A 26,005-nucleotide genomic window follows, 5' to 3' on the forward strand; every position below is an offset into this window, starting at 1 on the left:
GGCCAAGGACACTTGGGCCTAGTGCAAGGGGGCTTCATTGACACTCGTAGTCTTTTATCCCCCCGAGTTACCTAGTGGCCATGCCCCAGTGTTCCCAACAATACTAACCAGCTTTCATTGTACATGTTACCTGGACATTTGACCTTTGGATAGGAGAAGCTCTGGTTGGATAAGGTGGCAGAAAAACAAGCATTACACTACCATTTAGGACGGTATTTGGTAGGCGGTCCCATTGAAGTCAATGGGACTATTTACAACCTCAAGGCAGGCTTAGGTAAAGGTTGTTCTTTCAAAAGCATGCAGTGTTTGCCAAACTCTGCTCCTACTGGAGTCAACGGGACCAGGGTTAGGACAATGCTGAGAGCTTCTGAAAATCCTTTTGCATATATCCTGCGGATTTGGAGCCTAAGTATGTATAAGGAGGTATTAACGATACTTCTGCACACTTATGCTTCTCTGCCATCAGCTAAGTTGTCATGAGTTAAAAAGCTGTGATGTGAAAAATCAATATAGAAAACAAATCAAAGACATTTCTAGAAATCTAAAACAAACACAATTGCAGGTGTTTATTAAATATTGTCCATACTCCCTAAGATTGGGAACGGCATGCATTTTATAAATTAAAAAATGAGTCTTCCCGGAGTTATTTTGATTGCTGCAAAACAGTTCATCATTAGCTAGAGTACAGTACAGTATTTATATGCATCTGGAGTATCAAATTAGAGAGAGATGCAACAAACCATTTTGATTGAAGGTGGAGAGGAGGAAAGTTTTGCTGCATGATTCTGTGATCGCCAGATGGATTACTCATGAGATGCCCTATGAATTCAATAAGTATCGCCTGGGAACCATAAAATTACATAAAATAACTCCACATTCTGAAGCAGCACATTTGAGAGATCACATGCAAGAACAGCAGAGTATCTGGGGGAAAACACAAAGTTCCAAAGTACAGGTTTCAGAGTAGCAGCCGTGTCAGTCTGTATCCGCAAAAAGAACAGGAGTACTTGTGGCACCTTAGAGACTAACAAATGTATTTGAGCATAAAGCTTTCATGAGCTACAGCTCACTTCATCGTAGCTCACGAAAGCTTATGCTCAAATAAATTTGTTAGTCTCTAAGGTGCCACAAGTCCTCCTGTTCTCTTACAGAACAGACCAGCAGATTGTGCTGACTATGTGAAATAACTGATTTACTATTTTATAGTTTAGTCTACATGGGACTCTTGCATTTTACATCGAAACAATGAGACTTCACAGCTTAGAATTTTCATTTGTCAGAACAAGATGGCTGAAGTAATCTTTGCCTCCTTTTTCCTATCTCACAAACTGTGGTTGTATGTCAAACTGCATGGTTAGTTAGGCTACCTGCAATAAAACTGTGAGTGAACAGAGTTATTGCAGAGTGGAGTTCTACTTTATCTTTCCCTAGCCTGCTGTGCATTTTAATTGGTTCAATGAAAATATTATTAGCATTAGTAAATTCATGATTCATTATTTTTATTGACCAACTTTCTGGGACTTGTTTATGTAATCGTTAATTTGTGCTTGTAAACTAATATAGCTAGATACTCTATATGTTGCATTTGTTAGCATTTCTATTATTTATATTTTTACAAAAGGGAAATCCAAAAGAAATTTCAATTACTTTTTTTTCTACTGAGTCATAAAATTGAATTAATCTTTTTTTGAGATTGTGACAAAATATTGCAGACAAATCAATACATAATTTTTAAAAATCTTAACTGCACATAGGAAGGGTGTGCCGGGTTTTATTTAGGTTTATTTTCCAGTTTCCTTACATAAAAATGACGTTTTGTTATTCTTACATTCTGAAATGCTGACCTGAAAAATATGCTTGTAGCTTTTCAGCTATGTTCACACCTTCAAGAGAACAAGCATTCATATCTTTGTTGCTGTATTGATATTTACATATGAGAATTCAGCATTTGCAGAACTATACATCTAACTTTCATGCACCACAGAACTGTGAGCCAATAATTCAGGGAAACTGGATGCGGTTTTGCTGAACTAAGCTCTGAGCTAAGCACCTTTGATTATAACACAAGAAACTGATTAGCTCAGAGTAGTGCAGCTGGGGCATGTCATCATTGTTGAGGATGTACATGGATGAGGAAATGCACAAACATTGTGGAAATACAAATTGTTTTAGAATGTGAGAGTGACAGACATTCAAATGAAAAATTATTTGTTACTTTAACAACATGGAAATGGGAGGGTTCTCGGTGGTTCTGTGTTTTAGAGACGAAGACTTACTGATTTTGTTTTACAAAGTGGTGTCATATTTACGCAGATATTGCAAATACAGTATCTTCTCACAAAATTAGTGACTCTTTTCTGTCTACCCTCTCTCCATCTCTTCCCTAATTAAATTTGTGGCTTTGTCTCCACTTCCTTCACCTAACTGTCTCAAAGACAAAGGAGCTTCTCTAGGGTGAGAGGAGAATCTTTCAGTACCCCTGTCATTTTGGAGAAAAACTCTGCTTGGGGTACTTTTTCTTGTTTTGTTTTTTTGTTGGTTGACTTGTTTGTTACAAGGTTAGAGAGTTTTGATTAGTGGGAGAAGGTGTTTGTGTAGAATGTTGTCACTGTCATTTTTGCTACGGTGGAAAGGCTTTTTCAAAGAGGAAGGTTTTGCAACAAATCCTAAAGAGAGTCAGCTCCGCATTTGACTGATCACCTCTGGAAATTTGTACCAAAGTCAGATCCCCTAAATCAGGAACACTTTGTCCCCAACTCTGACTCTTCATCATGGGCTTTATGATCTTCACGGTCCCAGAGGAGTAGTGCTTAATTTGTGCCAGGGCTTGCCAGGGCTGAGCCCCGACACTTCTGGGCTTGGCAGTTCAGAACCCAGGCACCTCTGGGCTTGCTGTGTCAATTATGAATACAAAAAAATTGCTTGAGCCCCAGCAACTCTTTCATTACAAATTAAGCACTGCAGAGGAGTGCAACTGTTGCAGAGATTCATATGCTGAATTCTGATCTTTACGATAGCTGGGGCATGATCCATTTAATATGTCAAAGCTTAGGCCCAAGGCCTAAAACTGGCATCTGAAACTGGCTGGGAGCCAGCAGAGGGAGTTGAGCATGGCCTGATGTGCTCATAGCAACCTCAACCACAGAAGAAGACAGCATATGCAGAACAGTGCTGCCCCCGGTTCATATCTAGAAATACATGGCATCACAGCATGCTCACCCTCAACGCTACTAGTTCCCCATGGATTTTAGGGTCCAGGTCAAAACTGCCCTCTGTGTTTTTAAAGCTCTCTAAGGACACACACCTGGGCTAGATTCTGATCACAGTTACACCATTATGTAAATCAGGAGTAAGTCCATTTAAAACAGTAAGTGAGATCAGATTCAGGCCCCATGTATGTTCAAATTCCAAAAGGTATTTATATGTATATGTTTTTATAACACAGCAACAAAATGGCAGAGGAAACTCAGTGTTGATAAATGCAAAGTAATGTACATTGGAAAACATAATCCTAACTATACATATAAAATGATAGGGTCTAAATTAGCTGTTACCACTCAAGATAGAGGTCTTGGAGTCATTGGGGATAGTTCTCTGAAAACACCCACTCAATGTGCAGCGGCAGTCAAAAAAGCTAACAGAATGCTGAGAATCATTAGGAAAGGGACAGATAATAAAACAGAAAATATTATATTGCCTCTGTGGTAGGCCCACATCTTGAATACTGCATGCAGATCTGGTTGTCCCATCTCAAAAAAGACACACTGACATTGGAAAAGGTAAAGAAAAGGGCCACAAAAATTACTGAGGTCTGGAACAGCTTCCATATGAGGACAGATTAATAAGACTGGAACTTTTCAGCTTGGAAAAGAGAAGAGAAGACTTAGGGCATGTCTACACTGGCAAAGTTACAGCACTGGCAGTTACAATGCCACTCAGAGAGCGCAGAAGGAAAACCACTGTTGTGTGGTCACTTTGACAGTTGCCTGCACAATAGGGTGTTCACACTTGTGGCACTTGCAGCGCTATTTGGAGTGGTGCACTCTGGGCAGCTATCCCACAGAGCACCTTTTTCTCTTTTGCCGCTAAGACTTGTGGGAAGGTGGAAGGGGTTGCGGGGCATCCTGGGTCCAGTTCCAATGCCCAGTGATGCATTGTTTCGCATTCCAGCAATCCCTGTGCTTCCGTCCGCATTTGGCGCCGTCTTTCAACAGTTTGTGTACTGCATGCTCCACTTCTTTCAAGCTGTAGGAATGGATCCCGAACTGCTGACCAGTATGCTGTTCACTCTGACCAACACGTCACGAGTGGCAGGGGAGTTATTCCTTAAACTACAAAGTCAAGAGGAGTGTGATGTTGATCTCACCACACGTAGTAGCTATGACATAAGATTGCTTGTGGCTTTCACGGAGGTGCTGACCACAGTGGAACGCTGCTTTTGGGCTCAGGAAACAAGCACTGAGTGGTGAGATCACATCATGATGCACGTCTGGGATGACGAGCAGTGGCTGCAGAACTACTGCATGAGGAAAGCAACATTCATGGGACTGTGTGATGAGCTTGCCCCAGCCCTGCGGTGTAAGGACACGAGAATGAAAGCTGCCCTGTCGTTGGAGAAGCACGTGGCGATTGCACTGTGGAAGCTGGCTACTCCAGACTGCTACCGATCGGTCGCTAACCAGTTTGGAGTGGGAAAGTCAACTGTTGGACTCGTGTTGACGGAAGTGTGCAGGGCCATTAATCGCATCCTGCTCCGAAAGACCGTGACTCTGGGCAACGTGCGTGATATTGTGGATGGCTTTGCACAAATGGGCTTCCCTAACTATGGAGGGGCAATAGATGGCACGTACATTCCAATTCTGGCACTAGACCACCTAGACACCAAGTACATTAATTGCAAGGGGTATTTCTCACTGGTTTTCCATGCATTTGTGGATCACCGTAGACGTTTCACGGACATTAACGCAGGCTGGTCCAGAAAGGTGTATGACGCATGCATGTTTCGGAACACTGGCCTGTTCAAGAAGCTGCAAGCGGGGGACTTTCTTCCCAGACCAGAAGATCACCATAGGGAAAAGTCGAAATGCCCATTGTGATCCTTGGAGACCCTGCCTACCCCTTAAGGCTGTGGCTTATGAAACCGTACATGCGGCAACTTGACAGCAGCAAGAAGCGGTTCAACAACAGGCTGAGCAAGTGCAGAATGACTGTGGAGTGTGCATTTGTCCATTTAAAAGCCCGCTGGCAATGCCTGTATGTTAAGCTGGACATGGCTGATGACAATATTCCTATGTTTATAGCTGCGTGCTCTATGCTCCATAATATTTGTGAAGGGAAGGGTGAAAGCTTCACTCAGGGCTGGACCACAGAGGCTCAGCACCTGGGGGCTGTGTTTGAACAGCCAGAGACCAGGGCTATCAGAAGGGTACAGTGTGGGAACATAAGGATCAGGGATGCCTTGAGGCAACAATTTGAGGCTGAAAATCCCTAATATTTGTTACTATGCTTGGGACTACAGTGCTTGTAATGCTAGGAGGTGATTGGTGCACATGCTGCAAGAGGGGGCCTTAATATAATTGTATGTTGCTTTGCAGTGCTCTTTTTGCTTTCACTTAATAGAATAAAGATTGCTTTCAAACAAACAATTCTTTATTAAAAGACAACAACCCGAGGAGAGAGTCAAATGAAAAAATTCATCAGCAGGGAGGGGGATGGGAAGGTATCAAGAGGAGGAGGGGTCCCAAGATGGCTACAGATTTGTGTATGTCCAGGGATCATACCCAACTTTCTCCTTTGGAGTACAATGCAGTGGGTGCTGTACTTCAGCAGGGCCAAACCCAGAGGAATGGGTGTTGAGTGCAGTGGATAGTGGGAGCCCACACTGCTGGACTGTGAGGAGGGAGGAGTGGAATGCTGCGGGTAGAGAGTGGAGTCAGGAGGTTGATTACAGTGTGTTGACGGTGTGCGGGAGGGGCATGGGAAAGAGTTTTGTGACTTTATATTAGTATACTAGCATCACCTGGCGCGTGTCCACTTGGCGCTCTATAACATTTAAGAGCCACTCGGTGGCTTCTTTCTGGTGTGCCGCATTCTCCTTTGAGTCCCTCTTCTCGCTGTCCCGCCACTCCTTCAATTCCTGTTTCTCAGTGGCGGAGTGCATCATAACCTCACGGAGAAAGTCCACCTTAGTTCTTTGTGGCCGCTTTCTAATTTTGCACAGCCATTCTCCTGCCGATAAGGGAGGCTGGCCTCCCAAGGTCATCTCTGTGAAGTTTAAATGCAACATTTTACAGAAGCTGTATTGTTTGCAACACAGACAACACTGATTCAGTGCTTTAAAATACAGACAGTCCTCACACACCTGTCACTAACCGGCTGACCCCAGGCAAACACACGTGAGCCACAAGACCCCCCAAAATTGTGAGTTACCGTTAATGGGGCATGAAACAAAGCACCTCTGCCAAGGAACCTGCGGCAGCAGATTGCCCAGTATCTCCATGAGTTTCCTGGAGATCTGTGAGGGAGATTCCCGTGAAGTGAGGGAGTCTATCAACAGCCTGTTCCGCCGCTCAGATTAGGCATGCGGTAGGAGACAAGCCTGATTTCTGCAACCCTCCTGCTCCCAACAAATCACTTCAGCAATTCCCAAAATCAGATCCACTTACCAAGGGCCTCCTCTCCTGTATGCGCTTCAGCAAGATCTGATTGCTATGACTGGCTAGGTTCCTCCAGGGTAGAAAAGAGCTCCTGTCTGCATGCATCTCTGGTCTCCGAGCTATCCTCTGCCTCTGGGTCCCCCTCCCCATCTTCATCCAAGATTTCCTCCTCCTGGCTTGGTCCACTCTCGACTGGCACATGAGCCAAAGAAGTATCCACAGGGGCCTACGCAGTGGAGGTGGGGTCGCCACCGAGTATTGTGTCCAGCTCTTTGTAGAACCAGCAGCTCGTGGGCACAGCACCGGAGCAGAGGTCTGCCTCCTGCGCCTTGTGGTAGGCGTTCCGCAGCTCCTTCACTTTTACCCTACACTACAAGGACTACAAGTCCCGGTCTTGGTCCCTTTCTATCACGCATTGTGAAATCTGTTCATAGGTATCATAATTCCTATGGCTGGAGCGCAGCTGGGACTGCACAGCTTCCTCTCCCCAAATGCTGATGAGGTCTAGCAGCTCAGCATTGCTTCAAGAGGGGGATCACCTAGTGCGTGGACCAGGCATGGCCACCTGGAAAGGTGCGCTGAGACCACTGTACGCATCACTGAGCAAACAGGAAGGGGACTTTCAAATTTGCAAAGGAATGTACGAGGTGGGGATGATGGTTGTTCACCTAAAGGCAGGGCAGTACAGTTCAAACCGATGACCAGAGAGGCGAGAACAAGCATTGTGGGACACCTCCCGGAGGCCAATCACAGCGCTGTAATCACCGGTGTCTACACTGGCACCGCAGCACTGTAGCCCCGGTGCAGAAAGCTCTACGCCTCTCGTCGGGGTGCTTTTTTTAGAGCGCTACAACTGCGCAGTTTCTGTGCACTAAGTGGCTTGGCAGTGTGTACACCTCAGGAGTTACAGTGCAGAAAGCTGCATTACTGCACAGAAACTTGCCAGTGTAGATGGGGCCTAAGAGGGGACATGAAAGAGCTCTATAAAATCATGAATGGTGTGGAGAAGGTAAATAAGGAAGTGTTGTTTCCTCCTTCTCATAAGACAAGAACTACAGGTCACCAAATGAAATTAGTAGGCAGCAGATTTAAAACAAACAAAAGGAAGTATTTCTTTACAAAATGCACAGTTAACCTGTGGAACTCTTTGCTAGAGGATGTTATGAAGGCCAAGCTTATAACAGGGTTCAAAAAAGAACTGGATAGGTTCATGGAGGATAGGTCCATCACTGGCTTTTAGCCAGGATGGGCAGGGATGCAAAACCATGCTCTGAAGTGCTGCTAGCCTTTGTTTGCCAGAAGTTCGGAATGGGTGACAGGGGATAGATCACTTGATGATTATTTGTTCTGTTCATTCCCTCTGAAGCACCTGGCATTGGCCACTGTTGGAAGACAGTGTTAGGATACAGATATTCAGGCCTGTCTGTAAAGGCCTATACTCTAAGAATTTAGATGTAGTCTTATCACTTGGCTAGTTATAGAGATATAAAAGAAAGAATCAAAATCACTGTCTGCCGGTGTAAGGGCCTTCTCTTACTGTGACAGTCTGAGGCCCTGTTCTTAGGCTAAGGCCTTTGGCTAAGCACCAGAGGCAGCCATAAGCTGGGAAGCAACCGGTCACATCCTCACATTCCAAACTAGTCACATTGAAATAAGGTGCTATTGGGCTGTTAGGAATACAATTCTCTCCTGATAGTGCCTATCACCTCCAGAGAAAGGGAAGTGCCTAGAAAATGTAAAAGGAAACTTAGTTTGATAGCATCCTGTCTGGCAAGAACTCATTTATCAATAGCTGGGATGTGAAATCCTCACTTCTGTATTGTTTTGTCATTATAGTTCCCACTTTGCTATTGTTTGTCTGTATAATCTCTGTCTGGTTCTGTGATTGTTTCTGTCTGCTGTATAATTAATTTTGCTGGGTGTAAACTAATTAAGGTGGTGGGATATAATTGGTTACATAATCATGTTACAATATGTTAGGATCGGTTAGTTAAATTTCAGGAAAATGATTGGTTAAGGTATAGCTAAGCAAACTCAAGTTTTACTATATAGTCTGCAGTCAATCAGGAAGTGAGTGGGAGTGTGTGGGGGGAAATGGGAACAGGGAATGGGGGTGGGGAAATTGGAATCATGTTTGGCTAAGGGCAGGAATGGGAACAGGGACACAGGTGTAAGGCTCTGTGGTGTCAAAGCTGGGAAGGGGGACACTAAGGAAGGAAACTGGAATCACGCTTGCTGGAAGTTCACCCCAATAAACATCGAATTGTTTGCACCTTTGGACTTTGGGTATTGTTGCTCTCTGTTCATGCGAGAAGGACCAGGGAAGTAAGTGGGTGAAGGAATAAGCCCCCTAACAGACAGGATATTGGGCTAAACGGACCACTGGTCTGACTCAGTAAGGCCGTTCTTATGTTCTTAACTGACATGAAGGACTGTAAACTGTATCAGTGATTCTCAACCTTTTCCATGTCACGACTCCATGTTATAAGAGAAAAAAATATTTCATGCTCCATGTAGCAACAAAGAAAGGGAAGATGGCTGCAGCCCCCTGAAATCTGTTCAGGACTAACAGGTTGCAAAGCATGAACTTTATTAAATATCTTTATAATGTAAGAACTGTAAAAAATGTATTCTTTTTACAGCAGCTTAATCATCTGTGTGTTATTTCCAAAGCGGTTTTTAACATCCATGTTATTTCAGTCTTAAACATATCATGTCCAATCAGCTCTAATGTCTGTAATGAAAGAGATATTTTCTGAAGAGATTAAGTTGTCTTTTTTATGACCAGATAAGGTATGATCATAACATCCAGCCTTCGCAGTTGATGTTATTTCTTATTCTGCACGAAGGGAATAATGTATTTAGGGGAAGGTACAGCTTTTCACAGAATCTCAGTGTTTCAGTTTCACATCTTCTCAGGCATTTCCACTTCTGTTCCACACATAATGAAATTTAACACTGATTACTACACATACCTACGAACCACTCATGCATACCGTGACATCAGCAAGCTACATTTCATTTTGTCATACCAAATGACAGAGAGACATCAGGAAGCACAAAGAAAAGGTTTATGGTGGTTGATATTTCAGTGTACTGTTATGCAGGATAAAGAACTGGAAGAGGAATACAGATATGGACAAAATAATCAAGATAGCAGAATACTGAATATGAGCAATGTGTAAAGAGACACCTTATGCAGCTCTCTAATATCAATTAATTGATATTTCAAGTTAAACAGTGGCAGAATAGAAACCCAAATATTTTTTCACTGTATTATGGCATATTAACGGATATGTAAGTTTAAACGTGGGCATCTGATTTTTACAACTTATGTGGTGTGTTGTGCATATATGCCATAAATTAGGGAATAGGCTTTGGTAGGATAGGCAACCAGTCCAACATCATAAGTGAAGCAAATATGTAACTTATGTAATGCACTAATATAAAGCAATAAAACGTCTGGGTACACTATTGTGGATTCATTAAAAACACGACCATTTTAGAGAGGGAGGGGAAAAGGGCAAAGAAAATGGTTCTTTTTATGACACAATGCAGTTATGCTGTTCACGCCATAGTGGGACTGATTCTCTTCTCATTTACACCAGTTCAACTCCAGTGACTTCAACAGAGCTACTCTCAATTTATGCTGGTGCCAGCGAGGAGAGACTCACAACCAGCACGCTTTTAAACAAAAATCTTCTTACCTCATTAAATGGCAACCTACTTCATTCTTTCTCCCACAGCCTAAAACATTTAATTAGTATGACATCTAGTGTCAAATACTGACCATGGTTCAGGTTGTATGTGTTACCAATCAAAAGGCATTACGAAAGCTTTTTGTTTAGCACTGTGTCACAGTGTTCTTTCACCGACAACAATGCTAGTGGGGGTGCTGAGAAGAGGGGGAGCCCAACAAGACCAGTTAAATGTCAAGGTTACTTTGGAGATGAAGGACATTTTCTTAAAAAAAAAAATTATATATTGTTTGTATATTGTGACAAAGCTCTGTCCTTGCCTCCGTGGGTCCCGCGTTTCCTGGAGGATTCTGCTAGCCTCAGAGGCTCACTGTGACCCTCCACGTAACCCTTCTTTCTCTAGAGACAAGGGGCACAGTCTACTGAGCCATTTTCATCATAAGACAGCAAGGGAGGTGAGGAGAAGTTATCCTTCCTTGCACAGTCTCTGTTGTCTCCCAGTCTCAGTGATTAATTGGGGCAAGGTGGGGTGGGGGGGGAGCCCAGGCCCACCCTCTACTCCGGGCTCCAGCCCATGGACCCCAATAGTATCAGCTATGGTAGCTGACCTTTTAGAAACATGACATGTACAATTCCCTGGGCTACTTCCCCCACAGCAGCCCTCACTTCCTCAAGCTCCATTTCACCCTTACCTCAGGGCCTCCTTCCTTGTGCCTGATATTGTGTGGTGTGTACTACTCAGCCTCTCCAACAGCGCAACTTCCTCCCACAGCTCCTGACATGCACACCCACCTGACTGGGAGGCTTTTAACTAGTTTCAGCCAGCCCCTGATTGGCTTCAGGTGTCCCAATCAATCTAGCATTCTCCCTGCCTTCTGGAAAGTTCTTAATTGGCCCCAGGTGTCTTAATTGACCTGGGGCAGCTTCCATCTCACTTAACCTGGTACCAGGGATTTGTTTAGCCTGGAGCTAATATATCTATCTCCCACTACTTTTTTATAGCCATCTGGTCTTGCCCCCTCACATATTCCCCCCGCCCAACACCATAAAGTTGGGCAACTTGGGACGCCAGGCAGTATGCTCGTGACAGACCATCAGCGTTGCCATGGTGGCATCCAGCCCTGTGCCATATGCAGAACTGGAATGGTTGGAGGGATGAGAACCACCTGGTGACCCTTGCATTCTTTTCCTTATTCCGCTGCATCCACTGGAGGGGTGCATGGTCCGTCACAAGAGTAAATCGCCGGCCTAAGAGGTAATAACGCAGTGTCTCCATAGCCCATTTGACAGCAAGGCATTCTCTCTCGACTATTGCATATTCCTGTTCTCTTGGGAGAAGATTTCTGCGTAGGTAGAGGATCGTTTGTTCCTCTTCTCCCACCATTTGCAACAGAACTGCTCCCAACCCCACCTCGGAAGCGTCTGTTTGTAAAATAAATTCCCTGTTAAAGTCCGGGGCTATGAGTACAGGGTCATTACAGAGGGCCGTCCGAAGGTCTGTAAATGCCCCCTCTGCTGCGTCGGTCCACTTTACCATGTCTAGACCTTGGGCCTGCACCAGGTCTGTTAGGGGACTTGCCCTAGTGGCGAAGTGGGGAATAAAACATCGGTAGTAGCCTACCACACCTAGGAACGCACGGACCTACTTCTTTCAGGTTGGCAGGGGCCAGCTTTGAATTGCTTCTAGCTTATTCGTTTGGGGCTTCACTATGCCCCTTCCCACAATATATCCCAGGTACCTAGCCTCTGCTAGCCCTATGGCGCATTTAGCGGGATTAGCAGTGAGGCAAGCCCGCCTTAAGGTGCGCATTACTGCCTCAACTTTCTCCAAGTGGGTTCCCCAGTCTGGCGTATAGATGATGACATCTAGGTATGCAGCTGCATAACTAGTATGGGGGTGCAGCAGCTTATCCATGAGGCGCTGGAATCTGGCTGCGGCCCCATGTAGCCCAAAAGGGAGGACGGTGTACCGGAATAGCCCATCCGGGGTGGAGAATGCTGTCTTTTCTTTAGCTTCTTTGGTCAGAGGAATCTGCCAGTACCCTTTTGTCAGATCCAGTGTAGTCAAGAATTGGGCACTACCCAGTCGGTCAACCAGTTCGTCAATGTGTGGTATGGGGTATGCATCAAACTGGGATATTTCATTCAGTCAGCGAAAGTCATTACAGAATCTCATGGTACCATCACGTTTAGGCACTAGAACAATTGGACTGGACCACTGACTGTAAGATTCTTCAATAACCCCTAATTCTAACATTTTCTTTACTTCGGCCTTGATTTCTTCTCTTTTGGCTGCTGGGATTCGGTAGGGTCTCAATGTTACCCTGGCCCCGGGGATCGTGCAGATATGGTGATAGGTCTCAGTCGTCCACCCTGGTTTTGTAGAGAACACATCTCTGTTGCGATTAATCATGTCAGCTGCCTCGATCTTTTGGATCGGCGTCAAGTCGGATGATATCCTCACTTGCTCGTGTAAGTTATCCTCCTGGGGAAGGGTCTCCTGCATGACTAAACATGCCTCTCGATCGTGCCAAGGTTTTAGAAGATTGATGTGGTAAATTTGCTCCGATTTCCGGTGGCCTGGCTGCCGCACCTTATAGTTCACCTCTCCCACGGCTTCCATTATTTCGTAGGGTCCCTGCCACTAGGCCAACAGTTTACTTTCTGCTGTGGGCACCAGTACCATCACCCGATTCCCTGGTTGGAACCGTCGAAGCTTCGGTTGGTGGTTATAATGGGTTTGTTGGGTCTCCTGTGCTCTCTCCAAGTGCTCCCGTACAATGGGCGTAACTCGGGCTATCCGATCTCTCATCTGCAGTACATGCTCAACTATGTTCCTTCTGGGATTTGGCTCCTCTTCCCAGGCTTCTCTGGCTATATCCAATATGCCCCGAGGGTGGCGCACATATAGTAGTTCAAATGGAGAGAAACCCGTGGAGGCTTGCGGAACCTCCCGGATGGTGAACATGAGGTAAGGCAAGAGGGTATCCCAATCTTTCCCATCCCTGCTCACCACTTTCCTGATCATGGCCTTGAGGGTCCTATTGAACCTTTCCACAAGGCCATCTGTTTGCAGGTGGTATACAGAGGTCTGTAGGGCTTGTACATAGAGCAATGATGAAAGATCTTTGTTCAACTTGGACATGAAAGGTATCCCTTGATCAGTCAGTATCTCCTTGGGTAGCCCAACCTGGGCAAAGATCTGTACTAGCTCCTTAGCTATTGTCTTGGAAGCTGTGTTGCGCAGGGGAACAGCTTCCGGGTACCGGGTTGCATAGTCCAGTACAACAAGCACATGTTGGTGGCCCCGAGCTGTCTTCTCTAGGGACCCTACCAGATCCATGGCTATCCGTTCGAAAGGAACCTCTATTATTGGAAGCAGTATCAAAGGAGCCTGCAAGTGTGGGCTAGAGCTATGTAACTGACACTCCGGACAAGAGGTGCAGTATCGCCGGACATCTTCATGTACTCCTGGCCAGAAGAATCTCCACAGGATCCATGCCTGGGTTTTCTCTACCCCTAGGTGTCCTCCAAACAGGCAACTGTGGGCGAGACTCAATATGGCTTTTTGATGTTTTCGTGGCACCAGAACTTATTGTATCTCTTGCTCCTGCATTTGCACCATGCGGTACAGGAGATCTTTCTTCACTATAAAGTAAGGTCCGGGACGCCGGACCTTCCCATCCACGGGTATCCCATCGATCTCGGCCACCTCTTTCCTGGCGTTATCATATCTGGGGTCCTCCACCTGGTCCCACCCAAAAGTCTCTCTCCCTGGACTAACCTGCCCAAGCTCCCAGGGGCCGGCTTCTGCTTCTTCCAACGGCTCACCGCCGTCATGGCTGGGGGCAGCTTCTGGCTCACCTTCTGTGGTGGAAGTTTCTCTTTGTTGGCTGCTCACGTCCATCTGCCTACTAGGGAGATCTTCTGGCCCTGGGTCAGGATCCGGGGTCCAAGGCCTTCGCAGCCTTCCTCTCTTTTTTTGTCTTCTGGGTCTTTCAGGGGGCTGAGAACAGATCCTGAGAAATCTCAGTGAACATTGGGGGTTGACATTCCCCCAGTGAAGAGTCGCTGTCCTCAGGGTCCCCACCTCCCTCCAGCCTCTCCGGGGGGAGTAAATTATCAAACCCTGGATAGTCCCTCCCAATGACTACAGGATATGGAAGTTTAGGAACTATGCCCACGGTCATCTCAGTGGGGTTTCCCTGAACCTCTATCTCCACTGGGATGGTGGGGTAATGGCTCACGGCCCCATGCACACATGTCACTGCTACGCATTTGGCTTGTAGCAGCTGACTATTTTTTTTACTAGCTTACCTGATATGAGGGTGATAGCACTCCCAGAGTCCACAAGCGCTGTAGTCTCTGCTACATTTATCCTCACTGGCCTGGTGTAATTATGTGGGGCTAATGCGATCCCCACGAGGTGGATAAGGGAGCATGGGACCTCCCAATCCCCCAAATTACATTGCATAGGCTCCTCGGTGCTGGGACACTGTGCTGCTATGTGTCCCCACATGCATAACATCTATAAATTGCTTTTAATCACTCCCCTATCCTGGGGGTTAGAGGGTTTAGTCCCGGAGTTCCCCACACTCAGGCCAATCCCTTCCTTCTGGGGTCCCCGCTGGTTTTTGGCCCCCCCTTCTTCCACCTAGGACTCCCCAGGGGTTTGGCTGCCCAACCTTCCAGGGTCGGGGTCGGGTGCTTACTTCGAAAGGGGCCTTCCTTGGGTAGTCGGGTCAGTTCCCTGGCTGTCATCCGTCTTTCTACCAGTGTGACCATCTCGTCGTACGTGGATGGATCATTCTGGCCTACCCATTTGCGGAGATCCGGCAGCAGTCCCCGCATGTAATGGTCGATGACCAGCAACTCCAAAATCTCCTCCGGCCTGCACACCTCGGGCTGTAACCACTTGTGTATGAGGTCGAATAGCTGGGACCTCGGGGGTTTGTTCTCCTGGTATTTCCACTCATGGAACCTCTGGGCCCTTACCGCTGCTGTTACCCCTGATCGTGCTAGGATCTCTGCCTTCAGACAGGTATAGTCAGTGGCATCCGTGGCAGGCAAGTCAAAGTAGGCCTTCTGGGCCTCTCCACACAAAAAAGGGGCAAGAATGCTGGCCCACTGCTCCTGGGGTCATGCCTCACGCTGAGCAGTCCTTTCGAATGAGAGGAGATATGCCTCTACGTCACCTCCTGATGTCATCTTTGGCAGACAACCAGTGGCCCTCAGGGTTCGCGTCCCATCGGACCCCCAGGCCTGGGTGGTGAGGATCTTCAGCTGGTCCACCACCTCTTTCTCAAGAGGGCATGATCTTGGGTCGCCTGGCTCATCAATAATTGATTGGTTTCCTGCTGTAGCCGCATAGACTCCTGTTGTGCCATTGCCTGAACCCAGGTGGCCTCTTGCTGGGCTGCTGTGGCTTGCACCAGAGCTCTGACCACCTCCTCCATTGTGGTACAAAGCAAACTAACAAAAAAGAAATCCAAAACCCCAGTGCACTTTTTTTTTAAACCTCTTTCTTCTGCCACACTGTGAATGAAGTCCCACTCCTGACACCAGTTGTGACAAAGCTCTGTCCTTGCCTCCGTGGGTCCCGCGTTTCCTGGAGGATTTTGCTAGCCTCAGAGGCTCACTGTGACCCTCCACATAACCCTTCTCTCTCTAGAGACAAGGGTCACAGTCTACTGAGCCATTTTCATCATAAGACAGCAAGGGAGGTGAGGAGAAGTTATCCTTCCTTGCACAGTCTCTGTTGTCTCCCAGTCTCAGTGATTAATCAGGGGGCAAAGGTGGTGGTGGGGGGGGAAGCCCGGGCCCACCCTCTACTCCGGGCTCCAGCCCAGGGACCCTAATAGTATCAGCTATGGTAGCTGACCTTTTAGAAACATGACATGTACAATTCCCTGGGCTACTTCCCCCACAGCAGCCCTCACTTCCTCAAGCTCCACTTCACCCTTACCTCAGGGCCTCCTTCCTTGTGCCTGATATGGTGTGTACTACTCAGCCTCTCCAACAGCGCAACTTCCTCCTACAGCTCCTGACATGCACACCCACCTGACTGACTGGGAGGCTTTTAACTAGTTTCAGCCAGCCCGATTGGCTTCAGGTGTCCCAATCAACCTAGCATTCTCCCTGCCTTCTGGAAAGTTCTTAATTGGCCCCAGGTGTCTTAATTGACCTGGAGCAGCTTCCATTTCACTTAATCTGGTACCAGGGATTTGTTTAGCCCAGAGCTAATATATCTATCTCCCACTACTTTTCTATAGCCATCTGGCCTTGCCCCGTCACAATATGTAGAAATAATTAAGTAGAGAAAGAAGATTGAATCCACACTGAAAATGCTGCTAGACACCAACAACAACGCTAAGCAAATTACTGCCATACTGTAAAAATGCTAATCCATTTGGAAGTGCTAAATCAGGGCTTGAAGGATAATGAAACCGCCAGGGATGAACATCCATTTCATTCAGCCTTGAAGAGAGCTGTTAGCCCTTTAAAATGTTAACTGGTCAATCACAACTGTGCAACCATTTCAGCTATTTTTGCAAAGAACAATTTATAACAAAAAGCATAGGACAGTAAACATTCAGCATTCAGCATCCGAGAGTGCTGAAGGAATTGGCGGCTGTGATTGCAGAGCCCTTGGCCATTATCTTTGAAAACTCGTGGCGAACGGGGGAAGTCCCGGATGACTGGAAAAAGGCTAATGTAGTGCCAATCTTTAAAAAAGGGAAGAAGGATGATCCTGGGAACTACAGGCCAGTCAGCCTCACCTCAGTCCCTGGAAAAATCATGGAGCAGGTCCTCAAAGAATCAATCCTGAAGCACTTACATGAGAGGAAAGTGATCAGGAACAGTCAGCATGGGTTCACCAAGGGAAGGTCATGCCTGACTAATCTAATCGCCTTTTATGATGAGATTACTGGTTCTGTGGATGAAGGGAAAGCAGTGGATGTATTGTTTCTTGACTTTAGCAAAGCTTTTGACACGGTCTCCCACAGTATTCTTGTCAGCAAGTTAAGGAAGTATGGGCTGGATGAATGCACTATAAGGTGGGTAGAAAGCTGGCTAGATTGTCGGGCTCAACGGGTAGTGATCAATGGCTCCATGTCTAGTTGGCAGCCGGTGTCAAGTGGTGTGCCCCAGGGGTCGGTCCTGGGGCCGGTTTTGTTCAAATATCTTCATAAATGATCTGGAGGATGGTGTGGATTGCACTCTCAGCAAATTTGCGGATGATACTAAACTGGGAGGAGTGGTAGATACGCTGGAGGGGAGGGATAGGATACAGAAGGACCTAGACAAATTGGAGGATTGGGCCAAAAGAAATCTGATGAGGTTCAATAAGGATAAGTGCAGGGTCCTGCACTTAGGATGGAAGAATCCAATGCACCGCTACAGACTAGGGACCGAATGGCTAGGCAGCAGTTCTGCAGAAAAGGACCTAGGGGTGACAGTGGACGAGAAGCTGGATATGAGTCAACAGTGTGCCCTTGTTGCCAAGAAGGCCAATGGCATTTTGGGATGTATAAGTAGGGGCATAGCGAGCAGATCGAGGGACGTGATCGTTCCCCTCTATTCGACACTGGTGAGGCCTCATCTGGAGTACTGTGTCCAGTTTTGGGCCCCACACTACAAGAAGGATGTGGATAAATTGGAGAGAGTCCAGCGAAGGGCAACAAAAATGATTAGGGGTCTGGAACACATGACTTATGAGGAGAGGCTGAGGGAACTGGGATTATTTAGTTTGCGGAAGAGAAGAATGAGGGGGGATTTGATAGCTGCTTTCAACTACCTGAAAGGGGGTTCCAAAGAGGATGGATCTAGACTGTTCTCAATGGTAGCAGATGACAGAACGAGGAGTAATGGTCTCAAGTTGCAATGGGGGAGGTTTAGATTGGATATTAGGAAAAACTTTTTCACTAAGAGGGTGGTGAAACACTGGAATGCGTTACCTAGGGAGGTGGTAGAATCTCCTTCCTTAGAGGTTTTTAAGGTCAGGCTTGACAAAGCCCTGGCTGGGATGATTTAACTGGGAATTGGTCCTGCTTCGAGCAGGGGGTTGGACTAGATGACCTTCTGGGGTCCCTTCCAACCCTGATATTCTATGATTCTATGATTTGTCATGCTTGACTGGGAACAAGCAAGCCTGTTACAGAAATGAGATTACTAAGAAATAAAAGTCCAAATCTAAGGTGTTGCTGCTAGTTTTAGTATGAGAAAAGTGGCTTTGTTTCTAGTACTTGCTACATTAAGGGAATGAGCAACATTCAAGTGGATTGAATCATGTGATGTCTGTTTTCTGTTATATTGGAACAGATGAAAGAGGAAGTATGGGATGAATTACTCAGCTACTCAACAGAATATTTTTGAGAATAATAAATATTCAATAAAAGGAAGCTACATTGCAAGGATTCCTTACTGATAGTAGAAAAAGCTTTGCTCCATTTCCTCTCTATACAGGAATTATAATACTGCTCAGACCTGTGGTCCATCTAGTCCAATAAATACCCTGTCTGACAGTGGACAACAATAAATACTTTAGAGTTGGGAACAAAAATTCCTATAATGGACAATTAAGAAATAGCCTGTCTGTAGGGGGAATTTCTTTCTAACCCCAAGTAGGCAGAGTCTGGCTTACGCCTGGAAGCATGGGGGCTTATATCTCATATAACAATGTTTCAATTTTATCTGAGGTAACCGTGAGTATTCATCCATAAAAATGTCTAATCCTTTTCTAAACCCTTCAATACGAAGCTCTTGGCCCCAATTATATCTTGTGGCAGTGAGTTAGACAGGTCAATTATGTGTTTAAAAAAAAAAATTTCCTTTTACTAGTTTTAAATGTGCTTACTTTCAATTTTATTGACTGTCCCCTTGTTCTTCTACTATGAGAAAAGGTAACTATGAGGGTAAGTATAAAATCATAGGATTAGAAGGGACTGCAAGGGACATATAGAATAACCACCTAATCTAATAATCTAACAGTATGATATTCTCTATACCATTAATTATTTTATATACTTTACCATATCCCGCATACCCATCTTCTCTCTGAACAATGCCATTCTTTTTAATGTCTCTTCAGGACTAAAAAAGAGACATGATGTATGGTATGAAGGGCCACATTTTACCATCAGATAAAGGTGTCTCTCTTAATTACCTTAATGAGAAATGTACATGTGCAACTGAGGCCAGAATTCTGTTTTGCAAGTTAAATTCTGCTCTCAGTTACATGCCTGCAACCTCAGTTATTTCCAATATATAACAAAGGATTGGATTTGGCCCTACTTAGATAATTTCAGCATACAATTCAGAGACAGCGGTACACAATAAGAAAGGCTAGAGGTCATCCAGTCCCAGCTGCCTTTCATATACAAAGAGGGAGACATTTTTAATTAGATATATTTATCATACACACACACACAAAACCTATGTTAAAAGAACATTATTAAAGTTGCAAAGTCAAGCACACTTACATTAGGAAATACCACAAGACAGGTTGCCTGTGTAACCTTATTTCAGCACTCTAGGAAATTGGATTATGATACTGTCTTTATTACATGCTATTTTTTCCATGGGATCCCTGCTTCATTCAGTGCATGGGATGGATGGTGCTCTCTTAATGATCAGTTATTCAATATTTTGTTTTCTCCTCATTCTTCAAAGTGTGGCCCCATGTCTTAGTTACTATACACTATTCATACCCTGCTCTGAAGACACATTAATTTCCTAATGGGCTTTTCTGTAGTTCTCTTCACTATAGTAACTGAGTGCTTTATTAATATTATTAATTCATTTATTTTCACAATACCCTGTAAGATTAGGGTGTGGTATTAACCCCACTTTATAGATGGAGAACTGTTGCACAGAGAGATTAAAATCAAAAGTATCTACTAGTTTCGGGTATCCAATCTGAGATGCCTAACACTTGATTTTTCAGAATATGGAGCATTGTATTGCACTTTATATATTCAAAGCACAGTTCCCAGTTCTTCAGCTGCAGTGGTGAGTGCTCAGCACTTTTGCAAATCAGGCCCCAGGGTCTCAAATCAAGCACCCAGAAAATTAGGAAATACAATTAGTGACCACACGTGAATTGTTAGGTTTAACATTACACAGGAACTCTGGGGCAGAAGAAGTAGGATTAGAATCCGATTCTCCAGGGCAGCATTCAACTGCCTTAAGCATGAGACTATCCCTTCTCTTCTTGCAATCCCCTGCCTCATTCATTACACACATTCAACTTCAGAAACAAATGAAGGAGGGGTCCTACAGACAGCAGCCTCCTTCACTAACAACCCTGATTCATCCCTAGAGTAGGTCCATCCTGTGCACTGAATGAGGCAGGGGTCCTGTGGAAAAAATAGTATGTGATCTTGTAATTAAAGACTGTATCATAATGCATACACACAAGGGAATTGAACTGAGCTGCAGTAGTGATAAGATTTACAGCCAGTGCAAAAGAAACATTAGACCAGGGGTGAGCGAACTTTTTGGCCCAAGGGCCACATCGGGGGATGCGCAACTGTATGGAGGGCCGGATAGGGAAGACTGCCTCCCCAAACAGCCTGGCCCCTGCCCCCATCCACCCCCTCCCACTTCCCACCCCCGTCAGTACCTCCTACCCATCCAACTCCCCCTGCTCCTTAACCCCGACTGCCCCCTCACAGGACCCCCGCCCCTAACTGCCCCCTGGGACCTCACCCCCATCCAACTCCCTCCCTGCTCCCTGTCCCCTGACTGCCACGACCCTATCCACACCCCCTGTGCCTCGTCCCCTGACTGCCCCCCCCGCAGAACTTCCACCCCATCAAACCGCCCCCTGCTCCCTGTCCGCCCCTCGGGATCCCCTGCCCCTTATCCAACCCCCCTGCTCCCTTACCATGCTGGAGCCAGCCACGCCGCTGCGTGCCCGACAGGAGCGGTGGGCCAGAGCGCTACCCGCGCAGTGGTGTGGCTGCAGGGGACAGCGGGGGAGGGAAGGGGGCTGGGAGCTCAGGGGCCAGGCAGGACGGTCCCGCTGGCCAGATGTGACCCGGAGTTTGCCCACATCTGCATTAGACAATAACCTGATCACATAGTGGAGTAAATACAGTAACTCCTCTCTTAACGTGTTAGTTACGTTCTTGAAGAATGCAACTTTAAGTGAAAGGATGTTAAGCTAATCCAATTTCCCCATAAGAATTAATGTAAATAGGAGGAGTTAGGTTCCAGGGAAATTTTTTTCGCCAGACAAAAGACATTATATACCTATACAGTATAAGTTTTAAATAATTTTAAACAAACAATTTAATACTGTACTCACCAGTGAGGATTGTGAAGCTTGGTTGAGGCAGGGGCATAGCGGGATCGGGGCGTGGAAGCTTGCCCTGCTCCGCCTGCTGGGCGTTCCAGCTGGGGAGCGGGGTCATGGCGTGGGACTTGCCCCGTTCTGCCCGCCCGGGGCTCCTGCCAGGGAGTGGGGTGGGGATGCGGGGGCTTGCCCTGTTCCGCCTGCCTGGGGCTCCTGCCGGGGAGTGGGGTGGGGATGCGGGGGCTTGCCCTATTCTGCCTGCCCGGGGCTCCTGCCAGGGAGTGGGTGTGGGGATGCGGGGGCTTGCCCCGTTCTGCCCGCCCGGGGCTCCTGCCAGGGAGTGGGTGTGGGGATGCGGGGGCTTGCCCCGTTCTGCCCGCCCGGGGCTCCTGCCAGGGAGTGGGTGTGGGGATGCGGGGGCTTGCCCCGTTCTGCCCGCCCGGGGCTCCTGCCAGGGAGTGGGTGTGGGGGCTTGTCCCATTCCACCCGCTTGCCCAGGGCTCCTGCCAGGGAGCACTGTGGGGGCTTGCCCACTCCCCAGCTGGAATGCTGGGCAGGCGGAGCAGGTCAAGCCCCCGCACCGCAACCCCGCTCCCCAACAGGAGCGCTGTGTGGGCGGAGCGAGGGGAGCCAAACAACGTTGTAAGGGAACATTGCAGGACTTTAAAGGAGTATGTTCTCTAATAGGTCAGCAACCTAATAGCGAAACAACGTTAACTGGGAGGATGTTAAGTGAGGAGTTACTGTATTTCATTTAGTAAAAAGACAGACAGTGATACAGATGCATGCTAGCCATTATGTCATCAAATACAGAAACTTTCTGAACACTGTGTGACAATACTGATATAATAATAGTAAGCAAATTGGGTAATTGAAATAAGAAGACTATTGAATGGCACATCTTACTTGCTTGAAAGCATGTTTTGTATTTCAGTACCCACAGATCTCTTGCATATTCCTTGGTTATATTAAGAGATTCATAGATTCCAAGACAGAAGGGATCATTGTGAACATCTAATCTGACCTCCTGTTTAACAAAGAACTTCCCCAAAATAATTCCTAGAGCAGATCTTTTAGGAAAACATCCAGTCTTTACTTAGAAATAGTCAGTGATGGAGAATCCACAATGACTCTTGAAAAATTGTTCCAATGCTTAATTACTCTTACTGTCAAAAATGTATACCTGTCTGAATTTGTCTAGCTGCAACTTCCAGCAATGGTATCATTTTATACCTTTCTCTATTAGATTGAAGATTATTACTTATTTGTTTCCCCATGCAAGAAACTACCTATTAGGGCAGGGGTTCTCAAACTGGGGGTTGGGAGCCCTCAGGGCGTTGTGAGGTTATTATGTAGGGGGGTTGCAAGCTATCAGCCTCCATTCCAAACCCCGCTTTGCCTCCAGCATTTATAATGGTGTTAAATGTATAAAAAAGTGTTTTTAATTTATAAGGGAGGTTGCACTCAGAGGCTTGCTATGTGAAAGGGGTCACCAGTACAAAAGTTTGAGAATCACTGTATTAGAGGATTACAATCATAGGTCAACAGTACTTATATGAAAGACTTTGCTCATGTGTTATTTGTAACAGCAATGCTATATATGTATGTAAAGTATAAACAGAGGAATATTGTGTTTCCTTTCTGTTCAAAGCATACACATTTTTGTTTTAATCTAACATGACTAAACTCACTGCATGCATTTCTTAAATTCCTTGAGATGCCTATTAGTTATAATCTAAATCATAACATACAAAGTCCCTGCTTGTGCCATGAGCTTACTATTACATAGAAAATTCTCAATGTGTAATGCCTATTACTTTACATAGCTTATGTTTTATTCATTTTATCAAACCTACATTAATTCAAAGAAAGATAGTACATTTGGATGTTAGTAGAGCCCACTCCCAAGAATCCAGGATTTAAATGGTGATTTGTGTGAACATAATCAAATGAAAATACCATGATTTCTCATCTATGACTCTATGGTCAGCATGGGTAAAAGGTAACTTTTTAACCCTTCACTGTTTGTGAAAGATGTTGGCCAGACAGCCCAAAGAAAATGAAGGATATGAATGGGCAACAGCAGTAAAAGCTTCTCCAACACGGTCCTCTCAATTTGCTTCAACTCGGATACCATCTTGAAGAGTTAATTCAGTCTTCAAACCCACTCAGCTCTTAGCCTCTCTTTTGAGACTTCCAGTAAGGATGAAAATTAGACTGGTGTCTTTGTAATATGGCTACCTGAAACCACAAACTCATGCCACATAAGAAATTGATAATGTAACATATTTTGGTCACTGGTGACTTAGGTTGGATTTGAAGTTAGAAGGCACATTAGAAGTTAAAAGAGGCTTACAATTAAAAAAAAAAAAAAAAAAGATTCAGGATCTCCTTACGCGCTGAAACCCAATGGGGTACCTTGGAAAGCCAAAATGATTTACAAGAAGAAAATCCATCTTTCTTCCATATTACAGAAGTCATGATAGCCCAGTAATTTTGTCATTCAAATCAGGATAAGATTGCCTATAAATCTTACAAAATGTAAGCAACCACTTTGACATTTAACCATGCCAACCTGCATTAAAACGCTGATTTAAAAGTACTTTTCAGTGATGCCACAACCTTCAATGGTTGAACACTTACCAACTGTGGCAGATGCTGTTGACAGCAGAGATTTGCCCCACGATCCCCAAGCTCCCCATCCACTTCCTTTTGGAGAGTCCAAATCCTACAGTAGAAAATATTCAGTCCACTGTCAGAAATTTGTTACCCAAAGACAGGAGGAAAAACCACCAACACTAGAAAACAGAATCCAGCATGTAATAAATGATGACACCAGGCAGAAAAAATATAATATAATTATCGGTTTCAGAGTAGCAGCCGTGTTAGTCTGTATTTGCAAAAAGAAAAGGAGTACTTGTGGCACCTTAGAGACTAACCAATTTATTTGAGCATAAGCTTTCGTGAGCTACAGCTCACTTCATTGGATGCATTCAGTGGATGCATCCGATGAGGTGAGCTGTAGCTCACGAAAGCTTATGCTCAAATAAACTGGTTAGTCAATAAGGTGCCACAAGTACTCCTTTTCTTAATATAATTAGGTTTGTGATTCAATAGTAATGCCATCAGGGAATCTGTGGGAAGATAAACCCAAGAGAAGATACTGGCTTCTATGCAATGGTGATGTTGCAGTGCTACAGTATTTTATGTACTGCCCATTGAATGATACTTTAAATTGAGGTTTCTGATGAAAGCTTAAGCTTCTGTGGCAGGTGTGGAGAAGAGAATAGTTCTGGTGCACAGTGCTACATTCCCTTTCTCAAGAAAATAAGTTGTAACAGCTAAGATTATAGTATTAGACTATTTTCAGTAATTCACATTTTAATAAGGCTAAGAAACCAATGGCCTTGTTAGAACCTCTACACTACTTCTTTGTAACCTAGCTTCAATATGTATTAGACCTTCGGCCAGGAAAACTGGTTCATTAGAAAAGGTACATGTCTTATGTGCTTGAACCTCTTCATGCATCTTCAAAGGGACAGAGTAAATAATCTCTTTCCTCCAGTCCTTGACCTACAATTCCTTGTTTGTAATTTGAGCAGACATCCTCTTAGTTTACAATAGAACATGAAGAAGCTGCTGAGTGTGTCCTGATTGGACATGGATTCTATTCTGCTGACATGAAAAAACAAACAACTTTTGCTTTTACAGGTGTAACAAACACTGTATCCACAAGCAATAGCAATATTGCTACTAACGTAAGCAGTTCTGTGCACTCAGTTGAAGTAGAAAAGAACCTGCAACAACCAGGTACACTTTAATTTCAGGGATGTCTCACTGTTTTATTATGGCTAATTAACTATAATTTTCAAAGTAGTGGGTAATATAAATAAAACAATAGTAATAATAACTGAAATATTTCAAGATTTTGTAAATGAGCTATATGGAACATATAATAGAAATGCCATCTGATAATGGTTAGACAGATGGTGAATTGTGGCTATGACTACCAATTAGCTAAGAACAACAAATACAGCTAGTTTAGGAAAACATCCTCTTGCTTTTGAGCTCACGTGTTTGTCCATCTGTCAGGTCTTATCTTTAAAGGGCCCTATTCAGCAAAGCATTTAAAACTGTGCTTAAGTCTCACTGAACTCAAAAGGGATTAAGCACATACCTAAATGCCTGGCCTTAGACTGTCATCTCTTTGGGGCAGGGATTGTCATTATCATGTTTGTACAGTTCTACAATGTGACCCAAATCCGATTGAGGCCTCCAGGTGCTATCACAATGTAAAACAAACACATCCCTAGGACACTGTATAGGTTGCAAAGTCAAGAACTCAGAAATAA

General features: G+C 45.2%; 1 protein-coding gene across 4 annotated transcripts in view; it reads right to left on the reverse strand.

Moving 5' to 3' along the window:
- FAM114A1 (family with sequence similarity 114 member A1) overlaps positions 1 to 26,005 on the reverse strand; it is a 73,689-nt gene that overhangs the window by 37,885 nt on the left and 9,799 nt on the right. For 3 of the 4 annotated variants that reach the window (XM_074950117.1, XM_074950116.1, XM_074950115.1), the window contains one exon: positions 24,297 to 24,381. In XM_074950117.1, the coding sequence (XP_074806218.1) occupies positions 24,297 to 24,381 (85 nt within the window). Of the gene's footprint in view, positions 1 to 6,019; positions 6,451 to 24,296; positions 24,382 to 26,005 lie in introns of those variants that run through there. The other variant, XM_074950118.1, reaches the window with a different exon arrangement.

The sequence above is a fragment of the Natator depressus genome, chromosome 4 (assembly GCF_965152275.1).
Source record: "Natator depressus isolate rNatDep1 chromosome 4, rNatDep2.hap1, whole genome shotgun sequence".
Classification (NCBI taxonomy): Eukaryota; Metazoa; Chordata; order Testudines; family Cheloniidae; genus Natator; species Natator depressus.